General features: G+C 40.9%; 4 protein-coding genes across 9 annotated transcripts; 2 read left to right on the top strand and 2 right to left on the bottom strand.

Moving 5' to 3' along the window:
- Positions 1-773: 773 nt before the first annotated feature.
- Positions 774-3,559, bottom strand: LOC139607046 (butyrophilin subfamily 2 member A1-like). Its single transcript, XM_071459636.1, has 4 exons — positions 2,915-3,559; positions 1,718-2,062; positions 1,088-1,366; positions 774-991 (listed from the first exon to the last, which is right to left on the bottom strand). Exons 1-4 carry the CDS (start codon positions 3,003-3,005, stop codon positions 885-887), a joined length of 822 nt encoding a protein of 273 aa, XP_071315737.1. The 5' UTR covers positions 3,006-3,559; the 3' UTR covers positions 774-884.
- Positions 3,560-4,991: 1,432 nt separating this feature from the next.
- On the top strand, positions 4,992-11,292 carry LOC139607013 (butyrophilin subfamily 3 member A2-like). The gene is made up of 6 exons (XM_071459560.1): positions 4,992-5,162; positions 7,547-7,918; positions 8,452-8,665; positions 8,862-8,926; positions 9,148-9,267; positions 9,763-11,292. The coding sequence occupies exons 1-6, from the start codon at positions 5,114-5,116 to the stop codon at positions 10,443-10,445; spliced, it is 1,503 nt and encodes a 500-aa protein (XP_071315661.1). The 5' UTR covers positions 4,992-5,113; the 3' UTR covers positions 10,446-11,292.
- Positions 11,293-11,438: 146 nt separating this feature from the next.
- On the top strand, positions 11,439-15,743 carry LOC139607043 (low affinity immunoglobulin gamma Fc region receptor II-like). 6 transcript variants are annotated; one of them, XM_071459619.1, is made up of 5 exons: positions 11,439-12,206; positions 12,550-12,816; positions 12,926-13,171; positions 13,532-13,669; positions 14,457-15,743. In XM_071459619.1, the coding sequence occupies exons 1-5, from the start codon at positions 12,176-12,178 to the stop codon at positions 14,516-14,518; spliced, it is 744 nt and encodes a 247-aa protein (XP_071315720.1). In that variant the 5' UTR covers positions 11,439-12,175; the 3' UTR covers positions 14,519-15,743. The 6 variants fall into 6 exon arrangements, with proteins under 6 accessions (XP_071315720.1, XP_071315719.1, XP_071315718.1 ...); XM_071459618.1 differs by having other exon boundaries at positions 12,547-12,816; XM_071459617.1 differs by having other exon boundaries at positions 11,439-12,816; positions 13,550-13,669; positions 14,460-15,743.
- A 415-nt stretch (positions 15,744-16,158) lies between these two features.
- LOC139607066 (myelin-oligodendrocyte glycoprotein-like) lies at positions 16,159-19,982 on the bottom strand. The gene is made up of 4 exons (XM_071459678.1): positions 18,954-19,982; positions 18,383-18,427; positions 17,548-17,643; positions 16,159-17,221 (listed from the first exon to the last, which is right to left on the bottom strand). The coding sequence occupies exons 1-4, from the start codon at positions 19,186-19,188 to the stop codon at positions 17,136-17,138; spliced, it is 462 nt and encodes a 153-aa protein (XP_071315779.1). The 5' UTR covers positions 19,189-19,982; the 3' UTR covers positions 16,159-17,135.
- Between the last annotated feature and the right edge of the window lie 245 nt (positions 19,983-20,227).

Here is a 20,227-nt window from a genome sequence, read left to right as displayed (position 1 = left end):
GTTTATTGGACCAGGTGACTCACTCAGCCAGTCCAGCAAAATCTCAATCTTGCTTAATGAGGCCTGACGGTCCGACACTCTCAGCATGTACAGGACTGTCAGGCCTCATTAATTAGTGTTAAAGTCTTGGTAACTTGAATCAGAGAGAGGCAGAGAAACAGAATCATGTTTCTAGTCAGTCTCTGTTGCAGGTTTTCTCAGCTGTAACTTGCTAATCAAGCTAATTGAAGTCTCTCAGTTTCTCAGTCTCTCTATTAGAGAGTCTTGTGAACTAGCATGAATCCACTTACACAAGTCAAGAAAACCAATAAAAGCAAGATTTAGAACTCAATAAAAACAAAAAATAAACTGGAAGTGCAAGGGTGTGATTCTCAAAATAACAATAGAAACAAGGAGAAGTTTCAAATAACTCTGACCACAATAGTATTTCTTGTTGATTTCACTGCTGACAGAGGCAGCAGGAGGAATGCAGGGTTTTACAGGAGCAGTCTGTGCTCAGATTCAGTCAGAACAACCATCCTGAACCATTAAAATGACACCATAAGGATAAAGGTAAAACCACCACAATTGAATTAAATTGAAAACAATTTATTATATCATGATCAAAACTGTTAAAACTGTCACAGTATTAAAATTCACCAAAAACAGGGAAACCTCAATGCATCATGGGATTTTAATACACCACAGTCAACATGTGTAGTTCTGACACAATGACCTGATGACCTCTCTTTAAAACAGAGGCCTCTTGTGGTCGTGTTCACCCTGACTGACAGGAGGCCGGGCTGTCTGAGCACTGACCCTGTGAGACCAGCACACAGGTCCTAGTTCTGCAGGAAGCTGAGACTTCAAATCCACGACAGGACGCCTTCACAGCTCCAATGGGACTAAGAAGATTTGATGATCCAACAAATTACACTAATTTCAACAAGAATAGAAATCACAAGCACAGTAATGCTGTAAATAACTGCAGCTGGGTCCTTGATGAAATCACCTGAAATGATGAAACACAGGACACCGTGGTGTTTAGACAGAAATCTGTTTCAGGAAGTTAACAGCATCAGTGCAGCAGCTTTCTAAAGATTTCTACCTGTGATGTGAATGTGTGTCTCTCTGGTCTGGTTGATGATCTTCTGTTGGACTCTACAGGTGAAGTTGTTGCTGTGTCTCTTCTCCACAGTCACTCTGCTGCTGACAGTATAGAGGCCATCAGGACCTCTGACTGTCTCTGTAGGTCCAGCAGGGAGGAGGTTTCCCTCACCGTCCAGCCACAACACCTCAGGCTCTGGGTACCAGCCTTTAGACTCACACTGTAACAACAACTGGCTGCTGAGTTTGGTCATGTGGATAACAGGTGAGGAGACGGCACCTAAATATGAGAGAGAGGAGACCTAACTTTCCTGTAATAACAGTTTCAAATTTTGGGTAATGATGTCTTTCTGAGTCAAGTTAACAGTGTTTCAATTACTGTTCAATGTTTAGTTAAAACAACAGAAACGTGTGCACGTGGTGAAAGAATAAACTGAGCTTGCATATACGTTGTAGTTTTGTGCCCGGGTTATGTCTGTGTCTTGAGTTTGCCAGGGAACCAGCAGAGACAATAAACCCCCTTGAAGACCACAAAGTGTTGTTTTCGTGGCCCAGGGAGGTACACTGCTTTAACTAGTGAGGGTTATAAGTTAAAAAATAAAGTATATAAGTGTTCTGTATATCCACTCACCAACAACAAGTTTAATGAAAGTGGCTTGACCCAGTGAGGGGACTAAACACCTGTATGTTCCCTCATCAGAGAGTTTTACTCTGGAGAGTGTCAGCGAAACGTCTCCGTGCTCCAGTCCATCCGGGGACAGTGATGTTCTTCCTTCGTAGGACGGCTGTTTGTCAGCCACACGCTCTTGACCGTTTGCCCACACATGCACAAAGCCAGGGCTCAGGTCCGGTCTCGCCCACTCCAGCCTCAAGTCCAAGGCATTAACGGCAGGTTTCAGGTGGCACGGCAGAGTGATGTCATCACCAAGTATTGACACAACTGGCTGAGACGGACCAACCACAGCCTGAGCCTGACCTGTGGAGAAACAGAAACAGATCTGTAATCAGTAATCAATAAAACACACGGCCTACATCAGCGGTGGGAATTATTCTTTCAGTACATCTCTGATTTTTATCAGCCTTTTGTTTTTGTGGCTCCTCTGTTGTCGTCACTATCAGGCCATAAATCAGAAATAAAGCCAGCACTGTACATGTACTGGACAGAAGTTGGCAGGACTCCTTATCCCAGACCACTCTGCAGTGTGGGGTTTTTTTTGCTTTTAGGGCCCAACACCCACACAGCACATTTTCACTCACCCACTCTTCACATAACTGACTTCACAGATTCTTCTCATCTACCTTCTTTTGATCATTTTGTTGTAAATCAATGAGTTTTTCACTTGGTGTACCCGTTTTTGTGTTGCAGTCTTAGAGCCAGTCTGGTTTGTGCCAAAAAACTTACATGGCAAACACTGGAGTAACAAAATGATTAGCTGGTTAGCGACAAGAGGAACTGAAAGGGCAGAGAGTGAAGAGACAGATGTTGATTTGATTACTGATCTCCTGAATGTTTGATCGTTATCTTGAAAATCAAAAGTATTCCGAGAAGCATTATTTGGCCTTCGTGTTGGAAAAGGTTGGGAATCACTGCATTAGAATAAATGATATGACACAACTACATTAGAATAATATAATCTTCATAAGATCTAACACATTGTCATCATCGCCATCTTTTTCCTCTCCAACAGCTGTAGACAGACTTTGATGTGGAGTTTCCCTTTAAAGACGAAGAAAACCCGACCTGGCACGTGACGAGTTCATGAAGTTGTGTCCTTCGACTTCTAACACACGCAGTGGTGTGATTCAAGTGTTTTTGCACTGAACTTACCTCTGAGTGACTGTAAGAGGAGGAGACAGACCCTGACCATCAGGTGATGTAAAAACAAAACATCGCTGGGCTGCATCATGAGGTGCAACATCCTGGCACTCTGAAAATGATGTTCAGGATATTTACACAAATCTATATAATCAAAGACACTATGCAGAAAAATTAAGTTGTAGGTAGCTTAGATTTATAGGTTTATTGATCTAACTCTGCATCCTGTTTGACCCTGACAGTTGCTTCATACGTTGTGTTTTCTGTTCTTCATTCAGTCATAAATGAATAAAAAGGCAAATCTGTCATTGTACAGAAACCTCAGTGCATCACTTCTGCCAGCAGAGGGTGATGCACTGCATATGTCTGTGGTTACTGATAATCTGCTACATTTTTATCACTCAGAAAAATGTCAGCCAATCAGAAGAGAGGCTCAGATCCTCTCTTCTGATTGGCTGACTGACCTGCTGTTACTAGAGCTCCAGAGAGAAGCCTGAGAGAGGAGATGTGAAACTACACTGAGATGGTTTTTGGTTCTTAAACCACAGATATATCTTCTGATGGAGATCAACACTTCAAATAAAACACTAGAGAAGTTAAAAAACAGGACCTTTAAATTTAAAAACCTGGATCAGCAGCATGCTGGGGGGGGGGGGGGGGGGGGACGACCTCGTGCAGCTACAACATCAAAACTGGTTTAAAGGTTTAAATAACAGGCTGTAACCATTTAAATAAAGCTTTCAAGAGGGGTGAACGGTATTTTTCACTATTTCATTAATCATTTATTAAATAAATTAAATGTCAGAGGCAATGATAATAAATATATATATATATATTCATTACTTTGTTCCTTCAGTCATCCAGTCAGTGTTCAGCATCGTCATATCGTCACGGTGATGGACTGAATATCAGAACGAATAAAAACATATTAAAAGTCACTAGATCCACAAAAGGTATAATGATGTAACAAATTCATAACATATTCAGTATTAAAGCATGTTTCTAGCACAGTGAGTGTTTGGCCTGTGGATGACACTTCCTGTTAAAGGGATATCATGCTGCTTATCACAGATACCTGAGATACTGATTATTTATTCCCCATTGGTATCATTTTTTTTTAAGTTGCTGCTGTGAGAATTGTTGTATTTTGTTACGCTTTTGTTGGCTTTGATTTACAAAAAAAAAAAAAGTATAACATGATTCATTCCCTCAACTGGACGGACTGGTTTTTGCAGCGGTGAGGGGCCACAGGCTGCGTTCAGCTGTGCTCGGCCACGTGAAGGAGGCCAGGCCATGAACAGAAAACAGTGAATCGGGGCTCACACCACCAGGAGGGGGCTCGGGGATATGGTGGAGCTCAGCAAAATGAGAGTTGTGGCTCAACATATGACTGAGTCCCCGCTCCAGGTCTGGCCCATGTACTTCAAGGCCGGGGCAGATTCTGGATGTTATCCTCCGATGCTGGCTTGGACGGCAGAATTGGTCCAGATGTGGAAGCAATACCTGGGCCAGACTCGGGCCACAGTACAGAGGAAACACAAGCATGTGGGGCTAGATTTGTTTTTGAAACTTTTGGCCTGAAATATTTAGAAACTATCAGATGAAAGTTTTTTTGAATTACAGGTTGTGTCACTGCATGTTCGCAGGTTTGACAGTTTGACAAATTAAGGCAGGATGAGTGTTTTGGTGCAGGACTGGTTACAGTTGTGTGGGCAGATTTCATCACGCAGGAAACCAACAACACTTGGTTTAACTGTCTTTGAACAACAGCTGTGTAAAATCCACGACCCGGAAACAGCCGCACACACCTTCTCGAATGATCTCGTTACGTTCAAGGCTGGTTCGGAAATTATAAACACCACAAATTACCACCGGAAGGAGGATGATTATAATTCATGTCGGAGAGTTAATCACGGCAGAGTGTGTGTGTGTGTGTGTGTGTGTGTGTGTGTGTGTGTGTGTGTGTGTGTGTGTGTGTGTGTGTGCTGGTGGTTTCACGACTGACGCGGTTTGTGCACTGAGGAGGGAAGAAGCACAAGGAAGTGAATTGTCGCAGTGACATTGAACGCACCACACGTCAGGGCGGAGGAGAAAAGCTTGTGAATGAACCGTGGGCTCAGTGAGTGTGCTCTGAGAGCCGGGCCACACTCCTGCCTGAGTCTGCGGGGCCCCGCTCTCCAACACCTCTGAGAAGATCTGTTGTGCTCTGGGATGTGTCATCGTCTTCTGCTGGTTTCTGCTCTGCTGTCGTGTTGTACAGGTGTGTAGGTATCTTCAAATACATCTTTATAACAGGTCAGATATATTATGTGTTAGTAATAAAAATGTGTACACATCGATTTCAATGAGTTTCTCCGTTTGAAACAAGAGCAGCCCCGGAGTGTAAATTAACCCAGCTCTCAGTGAGGTGGGGGCAAGTGTGTTCTTACAGGAACGGCTGCAGCTATTTACACATAAAAGCAGCACAGCACGACAAACTCCTTTTATTTTGAAGGACACAGTCAGTTAACGGTTAATGGCCTAAAACACAAACACTTGAAGAGAATTTGCGTCACTCTGATATCTGAGGAGATTGTTCCTGTGAACAGAAAGAGCTGCACATGGTTCACAAATGCATTGTTGCATTTGTGTGTGTGTGTGTGTGTGTGTGACACATAATGTCCTGGGACATTATGTGTGGGTGGTGCAGATCTGTGTGAGCACCAGGGGCAGTGTGTTTTATGGACTGTGCACTTTTACAACCTTTGTGCCTTTGAAACATGATTTTAACGATAACACTGAAGAGAAATCACAATCTGAATGAAAAGGTGAATGCTGATGGGCACAGATGTCAGATTTTTTTTGGTCTGTTGTTGATTAATAAGACAGGTTGTGAAAATGACCAGACATTAAAATGAATCATTTTATTAATTAACTACTTCTGCTCTGGACTTCATACTTGAAACTCGAGTCAGACCTGAAAAGAAAACCTTGATTTATTTAAGCCGTGATTCAAGACTGGTTCACGTGTGAGTTGGTGAAATGCTGATGAATGTTAATTGACTTTCCAACAAGAAATGTCACTTCAAACAGACGCTCAGGCCCAGGGGCCCCTTGATCTGGCCCCTGGGCTTGTGTGCAGTATATCCACATTCAGTGATCCTTCGATGCTTTGAGGTCTATGCATTGAAAGGATTTGGTATCACGCGTGAAAAAAAAAAAAGCACAGCAGAAAGGAAAATGTTCACTGAGAAACCTGTACCACTGAGCTTATGTAGTTTATGATGAGTTGAGACTTGATATAAATCTTCCCCATGACAATCGCTGCCAGAGGAATGTAAGTATACTGGTCCTGCTGTACCCTGGGATTTGATGCTCTGACGTCAAATGAAGTCATTTGGCATCATGATAAAGATTCAACTGTTCATACCAAGTCAAGTCAAGTCAATTTATACAGGAGCAGATCATAGCAGAAGTTAGCTAGAGCAGGTCTGGACTGCACTCTTATAATAATATAACTGCAAATACCCAACATTCCCCCATGAGCAGGCACTTGGCAACAGTAGCAGGGGAAAACTCGGCAGTAGGTGGTTCGCAGTCGCAGATCCAGATTCTACCGCTCTGCAGGCCGAAATACCTGCAGAGAGCGACAGGACGAGACAGGAGAGAAAAGACAAAACTACTAGAGAGAAGAAATCAAGTTAGTAACATATAGCAACAGGGTATTAATGTATACAGATGGAGAGGGAGAGGAGCATCATGGGAGGTCACCCCCAGGATATTTGTATTTGTGTATTGAGTGCAGGTCATTTCAAAGGCTGAAAAGGTTCAAAGCTGATGGTTCTTTTTTATGTTTTGTTTCCTTTTAGTTTTTCTTTTTCTTTTTTCTTTTTTTTTGAGATAGTGAATTTGTTAGCTTGAAGTAAAAAGCCTGGTTCTTGGTGTCACAAATAGATAATACTTGTGATTTGGGCGGTCTACACATTATTATCCCACTATCCACTGATAATGCATTACAATCCCATTAGTAAGCCATTTTCCATAAGAGCAATCATAATATTGTTAATATGGACAAAAAACGGAGCAAAGTACAGTGGAAATTCTTTTATGGTTCATTTGAAACCTGCTTAGTCTTAAACGCTCGAGGACCTGCAGGCAGCAGCCAAACATTACACAAGTTTTTGTTTTATGGTTGTAGTCGGGTGACATTTTTCCAGTAGGAATGTGAGTAGCTGTCAGCTACAGTAGCATCAACGTCATTATTTGGTGCCTCTCCCACATATGATTAGTGTTTAGACCAAAGAAATGCTTGAGTCACTTCAGGTGCCTCCTTTAATAGTTTTCATATCGTGTGGATTGAATTGAATGCCATCAAATTAAAGTAACGGCTGCACAAGGTAAAACATAAACAGAGAGAGAAATGCGTGACAATGAAATCAGCTGAACTGGCCAAGAAAAAGCTTCCTTCAACCACAGTAATAGTCACACCAACAGTCTCTCCCTGTTTTCAATGCTCATAAAAAAAAAAAAAACAGCAACACACACAACTGAATATAAGGCAGCAAAGTGGTGTGGAAATGCATCAAGAGAGGCCAGTATGTCGTCATGTTTTGTTTTATCTGAAAGCGTTGTTGGGATAAAAGGTTTGCTTGTATTTTCTTTCAGAAGGAGAATCCTCAGCACATGGTCCACCAGAGAAAGTGCTTGGTCCAGAGAAGGTCCTGGCATTTGCTGGCGAGGATGTCACCCTCCCCTGTACTTTCACCATCACTGACAGCGGCGACCATCCAACAGTGGAGTGGTCCAAACAAGGCCTGCACCCAAACGTCATCTTCCTGTACCGGGACGGCTGTGAGACTCACGAGATGAAGAATCCGGCCTTCGAGTACAGGACAAGCTTCATCATGAAAAACCTGAAAAACGGAGACGTCTCATTGAGGATTTCCAACGTGCAGCCGTCTGATGCCGGGAGATACCGGTGCATGAGACTCTGGAAGAATGCCCCCCGAGAAATTACGATGGTGGAGCTTGTTGTGGGTACGTCCAGTCAAGTGTATTTGTATAGACTTATAAAAGTTTTGCAGCTACTCTGTAGTCACCTACAACCTCCCTGTATCAGGGTTTCATTGACTAGGGCCATGTGATGCACTGGCCTGAAAGTTTGGTCCTTTCAGCTAAATCAATAAAGAGCTCAGCTAGAAGTGTCCCGATCCTTTTGAACATCTAATCAGTTAATTCAAAAACATAAGCTATAGTTAGGATATGATTTGTTTCCAAAATGAAAGAAAAAGCAGTGGATGTTTTCACCTGTGTTTCGGTTTTAACTCCAATTTGCTCTTTTATTAAATAACATGAAGAACATAAAAATACAGTTGAGCTCCACCCAAAGGAGTGAGAAAAGAAACAATTACAATACAGTATGTTATAGTTTTTGCTGTTATTTTTCCAATATGGCTGGGTGTGAGTAATAACTGGTTAATTAAGTTTTCCTGATGCTGTTCCTGTTTTCCACTCACATATGAACTTAAGACACTCAGAGGTAACACCCTGTATTATTCTTGTTTTTGTAGCAGCAGCCTCTGTTCCGAAACTCTCAGTGGTTTCTCCTGAGAGTGGAGGCATGACTCTGCAGTGTGAGGCACGTTGCTGTCTGTTAGAGCCCCAGATCAAGTTTCTGGATGATCATGGAAACGAAATTCCTGCCGAAGACCCAAAAAGAGATCGAGATGCCAGTGGATGTCAAACCGTGAGACGAAGAGTGACTCTGCAAACTGCCACCAGCAGGTTCACATTTAGTGTATCACTTAAACATGAATCATAATTCTACTAGATGCAGAAACATGGGATCAGACACTGCACTGAAAAAAATCCCAACAGTAAAATGATTTACAAGAGCGGACGTAAACACTGCAACATGTGTGCAGTTCACCAAATATCAGAAAGGTTCTAAAGTTTTATCTGATGTCTCTTTTCATCACAGGGTCACTTGCAGGGCTCAGCAGGTGGAGTTCAACAGGTCCAGTGACACAGAAATCCTCATAACAGGTACACTGGAGCTGTAGCAGCACACCTCAATTCACATTTGCACTTTGAACATGGAGTGGCCCCTGTGCCACCCACAGGTCATTTCACTGCAGGGATGGGGCCACATTTAACCCGTCTCTGCAGCATCTGTTTGAGCAGATTAGTTTCCTCCTTGTGGTATACACACATGAAATATCAGATTGTGCACTTGTATGTCAACATGATGTTTGTTGTCCTTTCAGCTGACTGCATGAGACCCTGCTCTTGTACCACTGCCACTGCTGTTGTAGGGGCCATTGCATTTGTACTTGGTTTACTTGCCAGTGGATTAGCTGTCTGGCTGTGGAGATGTGGCAAATTTGGTAAGTAACTGAAACTAAGACTTCTCTCCAACAAAGTAGTTAAGCACCACTTAGATGAAAGTCACTGAAACAACTGAACAAATCACTGTGGAGGCCACAGACCACAAATTACTGCCACTGGGTTTCTAAACATGACACATTTCAGTCCTGATGATCCATATATATATACATATATATATCTCCACATAATGCTAACTAAAAACCCATAGACTAGCTGCTAAAATGCTGAGGTGGGTCTGTAAACTGTGATGGACGTTTAGATCGGACAGTTAGTTTTAGTGTTCCCCGCTTGGCTAACCTAGTGGCTAGGTTAAAACCTGTCCATGCTGCTCATACATGTGGTCCTGTCTGACTTCTCTGTGGCGTTTTAATAGCAGCAGGACCTTTAGCTAAAGCTACAAGAAAAAAAACAAGAAGCAAGTTGTAATAAACTGGAATCATCCCTCATTAAAAGTCAGCGTTACTAACAGCTGGTGTGTTTTTGTCTTCACACAGGAAAGACACCGAAACTGCCGGTGACCAGGCTGGAATCAGATGGAAGTACAGTCAGTGCATCTGAAAATCAGATGCTCCTGATGGGGAGAGACACGACTGACAATGTGAGCAAGAGAACCACAGAACGTCTGAACAAACAGGATGCTGACCACCAGGCAGATTTTCATGAGGAAAACGAGACCATCAGCCAACCTCCGCGCCACAACAACAAAACTCAGCTAAGTCCCGTTGTCTGCAGTCCCTCTAGATCCCCACAGGTGGTCTCTAAACCACTTTCCAGTGACAGCCCTGAGACCAGGATCTTTACCAATAACCACAATTCAGCACCAATAGTTTCAGGTGTCAGCACCCCCCCTAGATCTGCCAACTTACCCGACAACAAGCATCAAAAACCTGGCCTCCAAACGCAAAACAGTATCCCAGAATCTGCCCACCCCGTCCAGATAAACCAGCGTAACAACAGCAGCCATGACGCTGCAGGGTTGTTCAGTTCTTCAGACGGCATTTCACACAAACACCCAGGCCGTGTTGTCCGTTCTATGAGCGACTCTTGTACTCAGCCTGATCCAAACCGTGCCAGGCCTCAGCGTAGACATTCCTTAGCATATTCCTTTCCATCATCAGCATTAACTAATAATGGCTACAATAAATTGACACATGTGAAAGAAGAGTTTGAGCCGTGAGAAAGGAAAACACAAAGCAGTAAAAGTTTCAGTTCTGGATTTCAAAAACCTTGTCAAATAAGAACAAATATAATCTGTATGACCAGGTACGTCCAGAACAAATGTTCCTACACCTTTTCTATAAGTCTAGGAGAACACGGGTGCTGTCTAGAGTATAAGCTTTTTCTATCCTTCATGCCTGTTATATGAAGAGCTCATGTATGTTACCTACAGCTGGTGGTGGCAAGTTTTGTTTTAGTCTTACCGTTTATGTGATAAAAACTGGACCAGCTCAGTTTGCCCCGGCCTCACGCTTGAAAGAAGAAATCAAACAGGCTCACTGTCGTTTTGCACTTTCACCTTTTGGTCTTTCATCGCAGAAGGTCTTAAACTGCACACTGCAGTAAATTTGACACACACGAAACCACTTTTAATGTGGCTGTTTTGTTACAGACTCTCACCTGTGATGAAAGGCTTTTTTCTTTGCACATTATTTCACTATTGCTTCATACTGTATATATACTGTGTATATACTCAGCAGGTTGTCACTTTAATTTCACACTCATACAGGAAGCTGTCAGTGTCTGTTACCTGCTGAGGTATGCCCCTGCAATATATATATATGTATAATATTTTACACATTTCTATAGAAGCAAATTCACTTTAATAATTTATTTTAAAAATAATATTTGATATCTGGGGTTGTTCATATATATAAAACTACTTTTTACTCATTATGTTTTAATTTTCCTGAAATGTTTGTATAAATTGTATATAGACACTGACATGTTTGTATATTTTTAAGCTTCCCATTTGTATGTCCCCTACACTCTGTTACGACATGAAATAAAGCTCTTTCTTGGTCTTATTTCTGTGCCATGTTCACTTCATAGAAGTCTAGTCGGGGACCTGGAAATAGACCAATAGCACCCCTAGTGAAAAAATTATGACACTGCACCTTTTAGTTGCTGTGCATTAGGTTTGGCTGGAGGTGCAGCGGCCATCAGCTTGTCTAAGCCTTATGAGTGTTTTCAGAGCTGAAAATTGGATTTTAACTGGCCCTCTCAGCACTGTTCAGTCATTCAGTGTAAATTTAGTGCAGCAACACAGACAACCTGACACAATGCAGAAATCAATCAAGACGATATGATAAACTGGAGTACATAGGACATCTGCACATGAGGAGAGAGCTGGATACATGAAGAATAAGGAAAAAAAACATCCACTTGCTCCAGCTTTCACTTTAAAGTTCCCATATTGCATTAATGTAGATGTCCATGTGTTTGTGATTATAAAGCAGGTCTAGGTTCTATATTAATACTGTGAAAGTATCAAAGCCTCAGTCCACAGAGAAATGCACACAGCCTGTATTCAGAAACTGAGCCTTAAAACCAGCCGTCAGGACTTTGGAACTTTGTGATGTCACAACAAAGCAGTCACAGCTCTCAGGCACGTCAAACCCCACCCACCTGGACCCAACATGAATAATCATGTTTCCTCACGTCTGCTGTTTGTCTTCTGGTCAAATACTGAAGCTTCTGTGTTTAGGAAACTGCTTCATGCACCAAAGGGATTTTATTTTGTGTGACTTTAGTTTTAATTAATAGGAAATTTGAAGGAAATCTTGAGGCGTTTCACATAAGCAGCTGCCATGACACCTGACGGAGAGACAGAGTATGTGAGGTGGGGTTTGTCAGAAAGGAAGTGCAGAGCTCAGACTCTTTCTGTTCGTCAGTTGTTGCTGTGACAGGATGCAGTTAACACCGTTCTGCCTGATGCTGTGTGAGTACAAACAGACTTTTCTTCCTAATAATCTCTCTTTTGATTCATTCTTTCATCGTGTGCGTTTTTTTCTCTTTGCTTTACTAATCATTTAACTATTCCTGTTCCTACTATACTAGTCATCTTTTCCTGTCTCCCTCGCATACTTTGTTTACTTCCTTCTTATTTACCTTTTTGTGCCTTTTCTTTTATATTTTTTATAGTTGCTCTATGATATTTGCTTGTTGTCCTTTTCTTGCTTTCACACTTCTCTCCTACTTCCCCTGCTCTTTTCTTTGTTGTTATTTTTCCTTAATTCGTCCCTCCTCATCTTTCTCTCTTTCATTCTTCCCCCTCCCAGCAGCCTGTCTTCGGGTCAGCCCTGACAGGTCTCAGTTCTTCAGGTACGACACCATCACTATCAGCTGTGAGGATCCGTTGAACTCCACCGGGTGGAGGGTGAAGAGGAAAACATTGGAGGGTGGGATTAGATCCTGCTCCTCCGGTTGGGGCTCCACCTCTACAGACTCAACTTGCATCATTGGAAACATCTACCCATCAGACAGTGGGGTGTACTGGTGTGAGTCTGAGGACGGGGAGCAGAGCAACGGTGTCAACATCACCATCACTGGTACGGCACACAACACTGAAAACATGTGGTGATGTTTAATGTTCTCCTCCCTGGAGTTAAACTGAAAGGTTATGTTAGAAATAGAGAGGAGTCTCTTTCTCTTGTACAGATCGCACTGTGATCCTGGAAAGTCCTGCCCTCCCTGTGTCAGAGGGAACTGCTTTAACTCTGCTCTGCAAAGCTGAGACGAACTCCCCCGACCATGTGTTTACTTTCTATAAAGATGACCACCGCATCGGCAGCAGCTCCACAGGGAGTTTGACAATTCACAGTGTTTCCAAGTCTGATGAAGGACTCTACAAGTGCAGCGTCTCTGGAGGCGAAGAATCAAGACCCAGCTGGCTGGCTGTTGAAGGTGAGATCACCAGTCTAAATTAGCTATATAACTGAAAACATGCTTGTCAAATAGGCTGTATGAGCATTTTGTTGACGTAACAGGGTAAACTTAAAAAGGTCTGGTAATATCAACTATCAGCAGACATGAAGCTCTCAACCAGAGAATCCTATCCTGCTTTGCTTGGCACACATCGTTTGCTATTCTATAAAGTGCTTTGTAACATCTGTCATTGTATTCTTATGTTTTAGTCCACTGTCTTATTGAACAAAAGAATTCACATGAAAAGATGAACGAGGCAAAAACAAACAATGCCACAAAAAGTTAATATTTATATTGCATGACAATATGACTATGAAACACCAATAATGAAATGTTCAGGGTTTTCCTCATCCTCAGCTCCACCTGCAGCATCGTGTTCAGTTTCTGTCTTGAGCATCATGTGTCACCTGCTGGTGGGAACTCCTTACCTGCTGTCCACCATCTTACTAGGACTCATATACAGAGACAGGAGGAGAGGTAGGCACACTCCTGCAAGTCTTGCAGTCTTGCTTCTGTTAGCTAATTTTAGCTAATAATGTCAGGCTAAAACAGCAAACCACTGCAGTTAGCTAGCTATGCTATCTGCTAGCTAAGTTTGGTTTTTAAGAGACTCTCGTTTACCTTCTTTCAACCCTCTTATGGTGAGTGTTCAATATTAAAACAAAACCTTTGGAAACAAACTCAGCTAAAAACAGTCAGGTGTCGTCTGCATAACTGATGACTTCATTTTTACACAAAATATGGAAAATAACCAGAATTAAGGCTTTACTCAAAATAAAATATGAAGCTTGTGATTGTGTATAAATGTTTACACACATAAACCTACACTTTCAACCTGAGTGGCTCAACTTGCGTCAAACCTATTCTTCTCAAACGTATCACTGAGGCGGTTTAGAAACACAGACATCATAAACATGTTGCTTAAATCAGTGTCACACATTCTTTCCAGTTATGGTGGTTTATCTCCTCATATACCTCATAATCATCATTTCACACTATGTATCATATATACAAATCTGTACAGAGGAACCATCCCACAATCATGAAAAACACTGAAGATTGAGGTCAACCCTAACATTGCAACATAATGTGCAGGTGTTTTTTTCAGTTATCAATCAGACTCTGTATTTGAACAGGATGGGTTGATTTGAGGTTGCACTTAAAACTAACCCAAACATCTTAACCAAAGTATAGCCTTCACCTGAGTATTACTGATTATTACCAAGACAAAAGTCTGACTATTACTGTTGTTTGTTTCTTTCGGCAGCGCAGACAGTTGCAAAAAGAAGAGGCAGCAATGATGTCATCATGGAAATAGTCATATAGGCCAACAAACCACTAACAAGGGGCCAAGGAGCTCTGAATCACTTGTGACCCTTTGCCAAAGGAGATTCATTTTTTCACAATCGGTTGATGTATCTGCCATATTTGAGATAAATTGCTATTATAGTATTAAAAATCAAACTATTATTTCTATTTCTAATTTAATGGTTCAATAGTGAACCATTAAACTAAAAAATAGTTCAGTTCTGTTTTTAATTACCAACAGTATTGTTGTTTAGCGCATCTTCTTTAGCATGTTGCCAAAGAGGCAAAATCCAGGGCAACCAAAAAGATTCTTGTCAAGCTCGAGCATGGTAATAACAGAAGATCAAAATGCTGATCTATTCAGACCTTCTCCCATCAGGATGTTGGAAATGGGACAGTCAGAGAACACTGTTTCGTAGTGTTTTAGTAAATGAATCAAACTGAAACTTGGGGGCAGATGAAAACAGAACTATGAAAAGTGAAGGTGACATATCCCTCCCATCCCCAGTGGAAATAACAGTAGCGGTCTCCAACATCAACAACAGACAGTTTGCATGTCCAACCCCCCAACCCACTTTGTAATGGTGCAACAGTATCATGCTAAGTTTCACCATTTCTTCTCTCATGGCTTCTTCTCATTGTGTAAAGGTTTTCCTGTCACAAAACATAAAAAAGGCTGTTTTAAGTGTTTGAACAAACTACGCTGTCATTTTTCTGGTGAGAAAACAGGACTTAGCTCTTAAACTGCCACAGATCCAGATTCTGTTTTTTTATCACCTTAATTTGCTCTCCTTGGTTTGTTTTTCTTGCTTCTTTTAAATTACTCCCAGGTAGGAGACCTGGAGTAAAAGCGCAGGTGTTACAAATAACATTGTGTCTCTTCAAGTGTCCCCGTAAGTCTGCAAAGAATGATAGTGAGCCAGCATGTGCGTTATGAGGACCCTGAAACTTTTTTACTGTTCTCAGTAGCCATGACTGCATAATGGAGTGAGGCAATGTAAGCAGATGTTTACTTGTGACTGAGAGAAATCATACTGTATAACTCTTGTATTTAACACTGTTGAGCACTTTTTTAACACTTTCTTGCTGTTGAGTGTGAAAAGGAAGTGGAGGGCCAATGAGTGTGTTTATGGACGTGGTTGTGGTCTGGGGTAAGCAGTTGTTTTATTTTTCCATTTGATCTTTACTTAAAACTTTACTGGATATCGGAGACAGGTCTTTCACTTGAAGATGGCACACATAAATCACTTTCTTCTATAATATAAATGTGATTTGAAATTACAAACAGGAAACGCAATGATCTACTAAACTGGCTTGAATCCCTGCCTGTGTAGGTGGGCTGTGGTGAGATCAAATGTATTGAAACTCGGTGTTCTCAGAAATGCAAACATAAAGAGGATGTTGTGCCATTTTAAAGGCCACAATCAGGTCAACAGTTGACTCTAAATGTCCAATTTGAACTGAAAACGATGAAATGGCTTGCGATCATTAACAAAACAAATGTAACAATGAAAACATGTAACCCGAGCTTTGACACATTTAACGCAATATCCCACATTTTGTGTTTTGCAATGTGATTGGAAAATCCTGTGGTGTGGTCGCTGAGTGAATTTGCTCTCTGTTGTGTTCTGTGGTTAAAACACAATAAATCTGAGATTCAGCAAAGTGACTTGAATGTCCCTTGTATTACAAGAATTCAGTGTTGTGTAAAGGGTTTGTGATGGTGGCGTGACCTCTTCCTGGAACAAGAGAAGAAACCCCAAATCTGAAGTTAATTTGAAGTTAAATGGATTTTTTTCATCATCATTTAATGAGGGAAGAGATAATTGGTTCAACAATCACAACAGGAAAGTATCATTAGAAAACTCTTACTTAATGTGAAACACTTTTACAAACATCATATAGATATTTTGATAAGATAGGAACATTGTACACCAAGGGAAAACAAAGGTGACATATAAATGCAAAAACCTTAAAGGAATAGTCCAACATTTTCAAAAAAATGTTTGTTTGCTATGATTGATTCCACTCTCACATTTCAAGCTGGTTGATTCTAAAAACATACATTCACTCACCGGCTTAAAAATGTGAGTTAAATTAACTTTGGTTGAATATTGAGTTGAGAGTTGTTTTATGAGTTTTTAGAATATAATATTAGCGTTAAACCAAGTTCAGTTAAGTTAAATATTAAGTTAAATCAACTGCTGTTCAGTCATGATCACAAACATTTGTCGAACTTGCTTTGTTTTTACATTTTTCTTTATAGTTGTCTTACAGTTTAGAATATTAATCTAATGCAGTTCATTCATATAAACTCATCATATCAAGTCAAAAGACTCAAAAATCAGAACAACCCATGTTCATAAGTTCTTTTGTAGTCTTAAAATAAAAACCTAAATGTGGTACTTTGATGTGCAAAAATTGAGTTTCATTTTAATTACAAATAATAGAATAATACATCTGTATATTGGTTGAAGTATCACCCCTGAGTGTCAGCCATTTCTGCTTCAGACCTTAGTGTGCATTCTGGGTATTTGTGTTTTCCACAAACTTTAGTAAAGTCACCTCATAAGAACCAGTGGATGGAATGAAAACCAGTGCGCACCCACACCAGTACAAGGCGCTGTAGTGCTTGTCAAGATTCTTCCAGCAAATCTGCCACACACTCAAATACACACGAACACAGATCCAGACACCCTGCCAGACCGCCACAGTCCACACCTAAACAACAAAACAGGTCATGTGTTAGTACCCTCAAAAGAGACCTGTGAGCATGTTCTCTTACCACTCTGGGTTACATATGCTTAGCTGACGGCAGGCGTCAAGACAGTTGTTAAAACAAGAAATATCAGTCAGAGGTAGCACAGAAGTCAACAGAGGGACAGAAATCCAAAGGCGTATCAAATATGTTTCTTATCTGAGTTTGTTAGACACTAAACACATGTATCACTAATGTTGTAAAGTTGCACTGTGCCAGCTAATGTATTTTACTTGCACTGGAGAGTAAAGTTAGCTAACTAAGAGGGCAGGAGAAGCTTGTGACTTACCCCTGCAACATGCGGCAATGAAGATAATGACAACCAAAAACAAAAAAAAGGTGCCGATACCAATCTTGATGGAAATGCTTGTGTGAGTTTTGTCATCTGAAAGGAGAGATGTCAAGATTTGTTCTTCAATGCAAGTTTCCAAACATCCATCCAGCCATTCATTCATCCAGCTCTCTGCACCCGTCTCCCCTGCTAATGGTCACAAGGTAACGCTGGGAACTGACTGTGACTCAAACATAGGTTTTAATACCTGTCATGACTCCCCATTGGCAAAGGGCACAGCTACCTGGCACCACCTGCATTAATCAAACAAGGTCCTTGACCAGTACAACCACCTATATTTTCAAATCTGTATATGGAGTGGAAGATAAGGAACATTGTAAGTATATATGACTAAATTGTATGTCAGATGTGTTTCAGCAACGTTTTTCTGCTGTGTTCTTTATACTGCAGAGAAGTTGGCAGCTGCAAGGAGATATCTTAGCCACGTAGCAGTACGGTGCCAGGTTGGCTCTAGATTCAAACTTGCATATCTTTGCAACTATTGGATGGATTGCGATGAAATGTGGGCTGAACATTTGTGTTCCCCTCTGGATGAACTGTAAAAACTTTTGTTAGAGTTACTTTAATCCTGTTCATTTAAATTTTGATTGGGTACTGAAATGTCACCAAAGGTCATTACCAAAGATTTAAAATTATATATATATATATATATATATATATATATATATATATATATATATATATATATATATATATATATATATATATATATATATATATATATATATATATTTTTTTTTTTTTTTTTTTTTTTTTTTTTTTCTTAACTTACCAGAACCTGCTGCTTGCTGCTTGTGCCTGCTGACTTTGTCCTCTGCTGAAAAATTGAAAAAAATTGAAATTAAAACATGCCTATGCATTTATTTAAAAATACACATTTATGCCTGATAATCAAAATAACCACTCCCACACACTAAAATATTAACCAATGTGTGTTGCTATACACCCTACACCCAGTGTTATTAGTGACTTTAGGGTGTGTTATTCTATCATTTAACAAGCTTATGATAAGAACTTTTATGTTGTCACGACCAGACCACATACTTGTTTGCTATCTCTAAGATCACATCCATGGCAAAATCTCCATACAGGGCCAAATGTGTGCTGTCAACAGGTTTTAGACTTTCAAGAGGGCTATGAGTTTGGAAAGGTCAGGAACCACTGCAATAAGTCTTACAATACCCCCAGAAAACTTGGGATAAGTATCATATAAATATATAAGTGCATGTTCCTTATACTGCCTATGGTCCCATGTTCAGAGGATGACAAAGAAAATGTATTTCTACACCGACTGTTTGCTTACAAATCTGCAAAACCACAATCATAATCTTCAGTGTATTTACCAACAGTGAGGCTCACAAAGCAGCGGCTCTGCAGGTCTTTGGCGTGAAAGAAACATCTGTATCTGCCGGAGTCAGACAGCTGAACTGAGGACAGTTTCAGCGACAGGTTTCCTTCACTCAGCCCGTCATGGGAGAGAGATGTCCGTGCTTCCCTCTGCTCTGCAGGATAGTCTCTTCTGTCTTGATACAGGTGTGCTGTGCGGTAATGGGGTCCACTGCTCCACTCCACTGTCATATCTGTGGTGTCTAAAGGAGGCACAAGGTGGCACTGCAGAGTCACATCCTCACCGACTGCTGCCTCCACAGATGTGGAGGGGCACACTACCTCAGGGTCTGTTGGAGAAACAGGTGACACACCGTCTGTTTATCTCAATACACTCAACTCCTGATGTTCTCAGAGGCTAATACCAAGTAGCCTGGGTGGGCCTGTCCTGGGTGGTCTGACTGCAGTTTCTGGACACGGATGTTCATGGTCTTCGCTCCTCCTCTTTCCTCTGGTTGATCTGGTTGATCTTTGTCCTGCTGTCGTTGTACAGAGTCCACGCCTTTACTTGATCATTTACCAACTTCTTTGTGTTAACAGTGTCACAGCTCTTGTAAATCAGATTTATTTGTCATGTCAGTGTTTCCTAACATACTGTAGATTTTCACTGTAGACTTGTAGACATGTGAAAGTCACATGATTTTATTATCTCATGCAGCGCTGGTGCTTTCCTGTGTCACGCCTTAGCTGCTAAACACCACCACCCCTGTTCTAGCATACCTGCTCAGGTTTGCTTTAGAACTTATACAACAATGACAAACTGACAAACAGCTTTTTAAAGGAATCTGAAAGTCTGGAGTAGAACAGGCTGGGAAATACCCACACACAAGTGTTGTTTAGGTCTTCTGTTCAACTTCATTTTTCAGCTCCATTGTTTGCTGCTTTTTTTTTTAACTTGGCAGGTTACTTCTGATATGTTATTAATTCAACCTGCCAGGTTTCATCAGGTACAATGTGTATAGTACACACATCAAACTGGAGAATTCATGATGGGACCAGTCATGAAAAACCAGCCATAGTAATGACTCAAACATAATACCAATATTCAATATATATAAGAACATCACTAATTCTAACTTTGTTGAGTTGTTCTTGCATTTTTTCATTATGATTAATTAAAGCAAAATCAATCTTTAAAGATTCAACACTTCTCCTACATGAGGCTTTCTTGATTTTCTGTTTCATTTTTGAGACTCACTTTAAAAAGCAGCTGTTAATGAACAAACCTGCT

This window comes from Trachinotus anak, unplaced genomic scaffold (genome assembly GCF_046630095.1).
Source record: "Trachinotus anak isolate AG129_WGS33_773 ecotype Australia unplaced genomic scaffold, CSIRO_AGI_Tana_v1 ptg000023l, whole genome shotgun sequence".
NCBI classification, from domain to species: domain Eukaryota; kingdom Metazoa; phylum Chordata; class Actinopteri; order Carangiformes; family Carangidae; genus Trachinotus; species Trachinotus anak.
The sequence above is the reverse complement of the archived record's forward strand: the minus strand, read 5'-3'. Positions and strand labels throughout refer to the sequence as shown.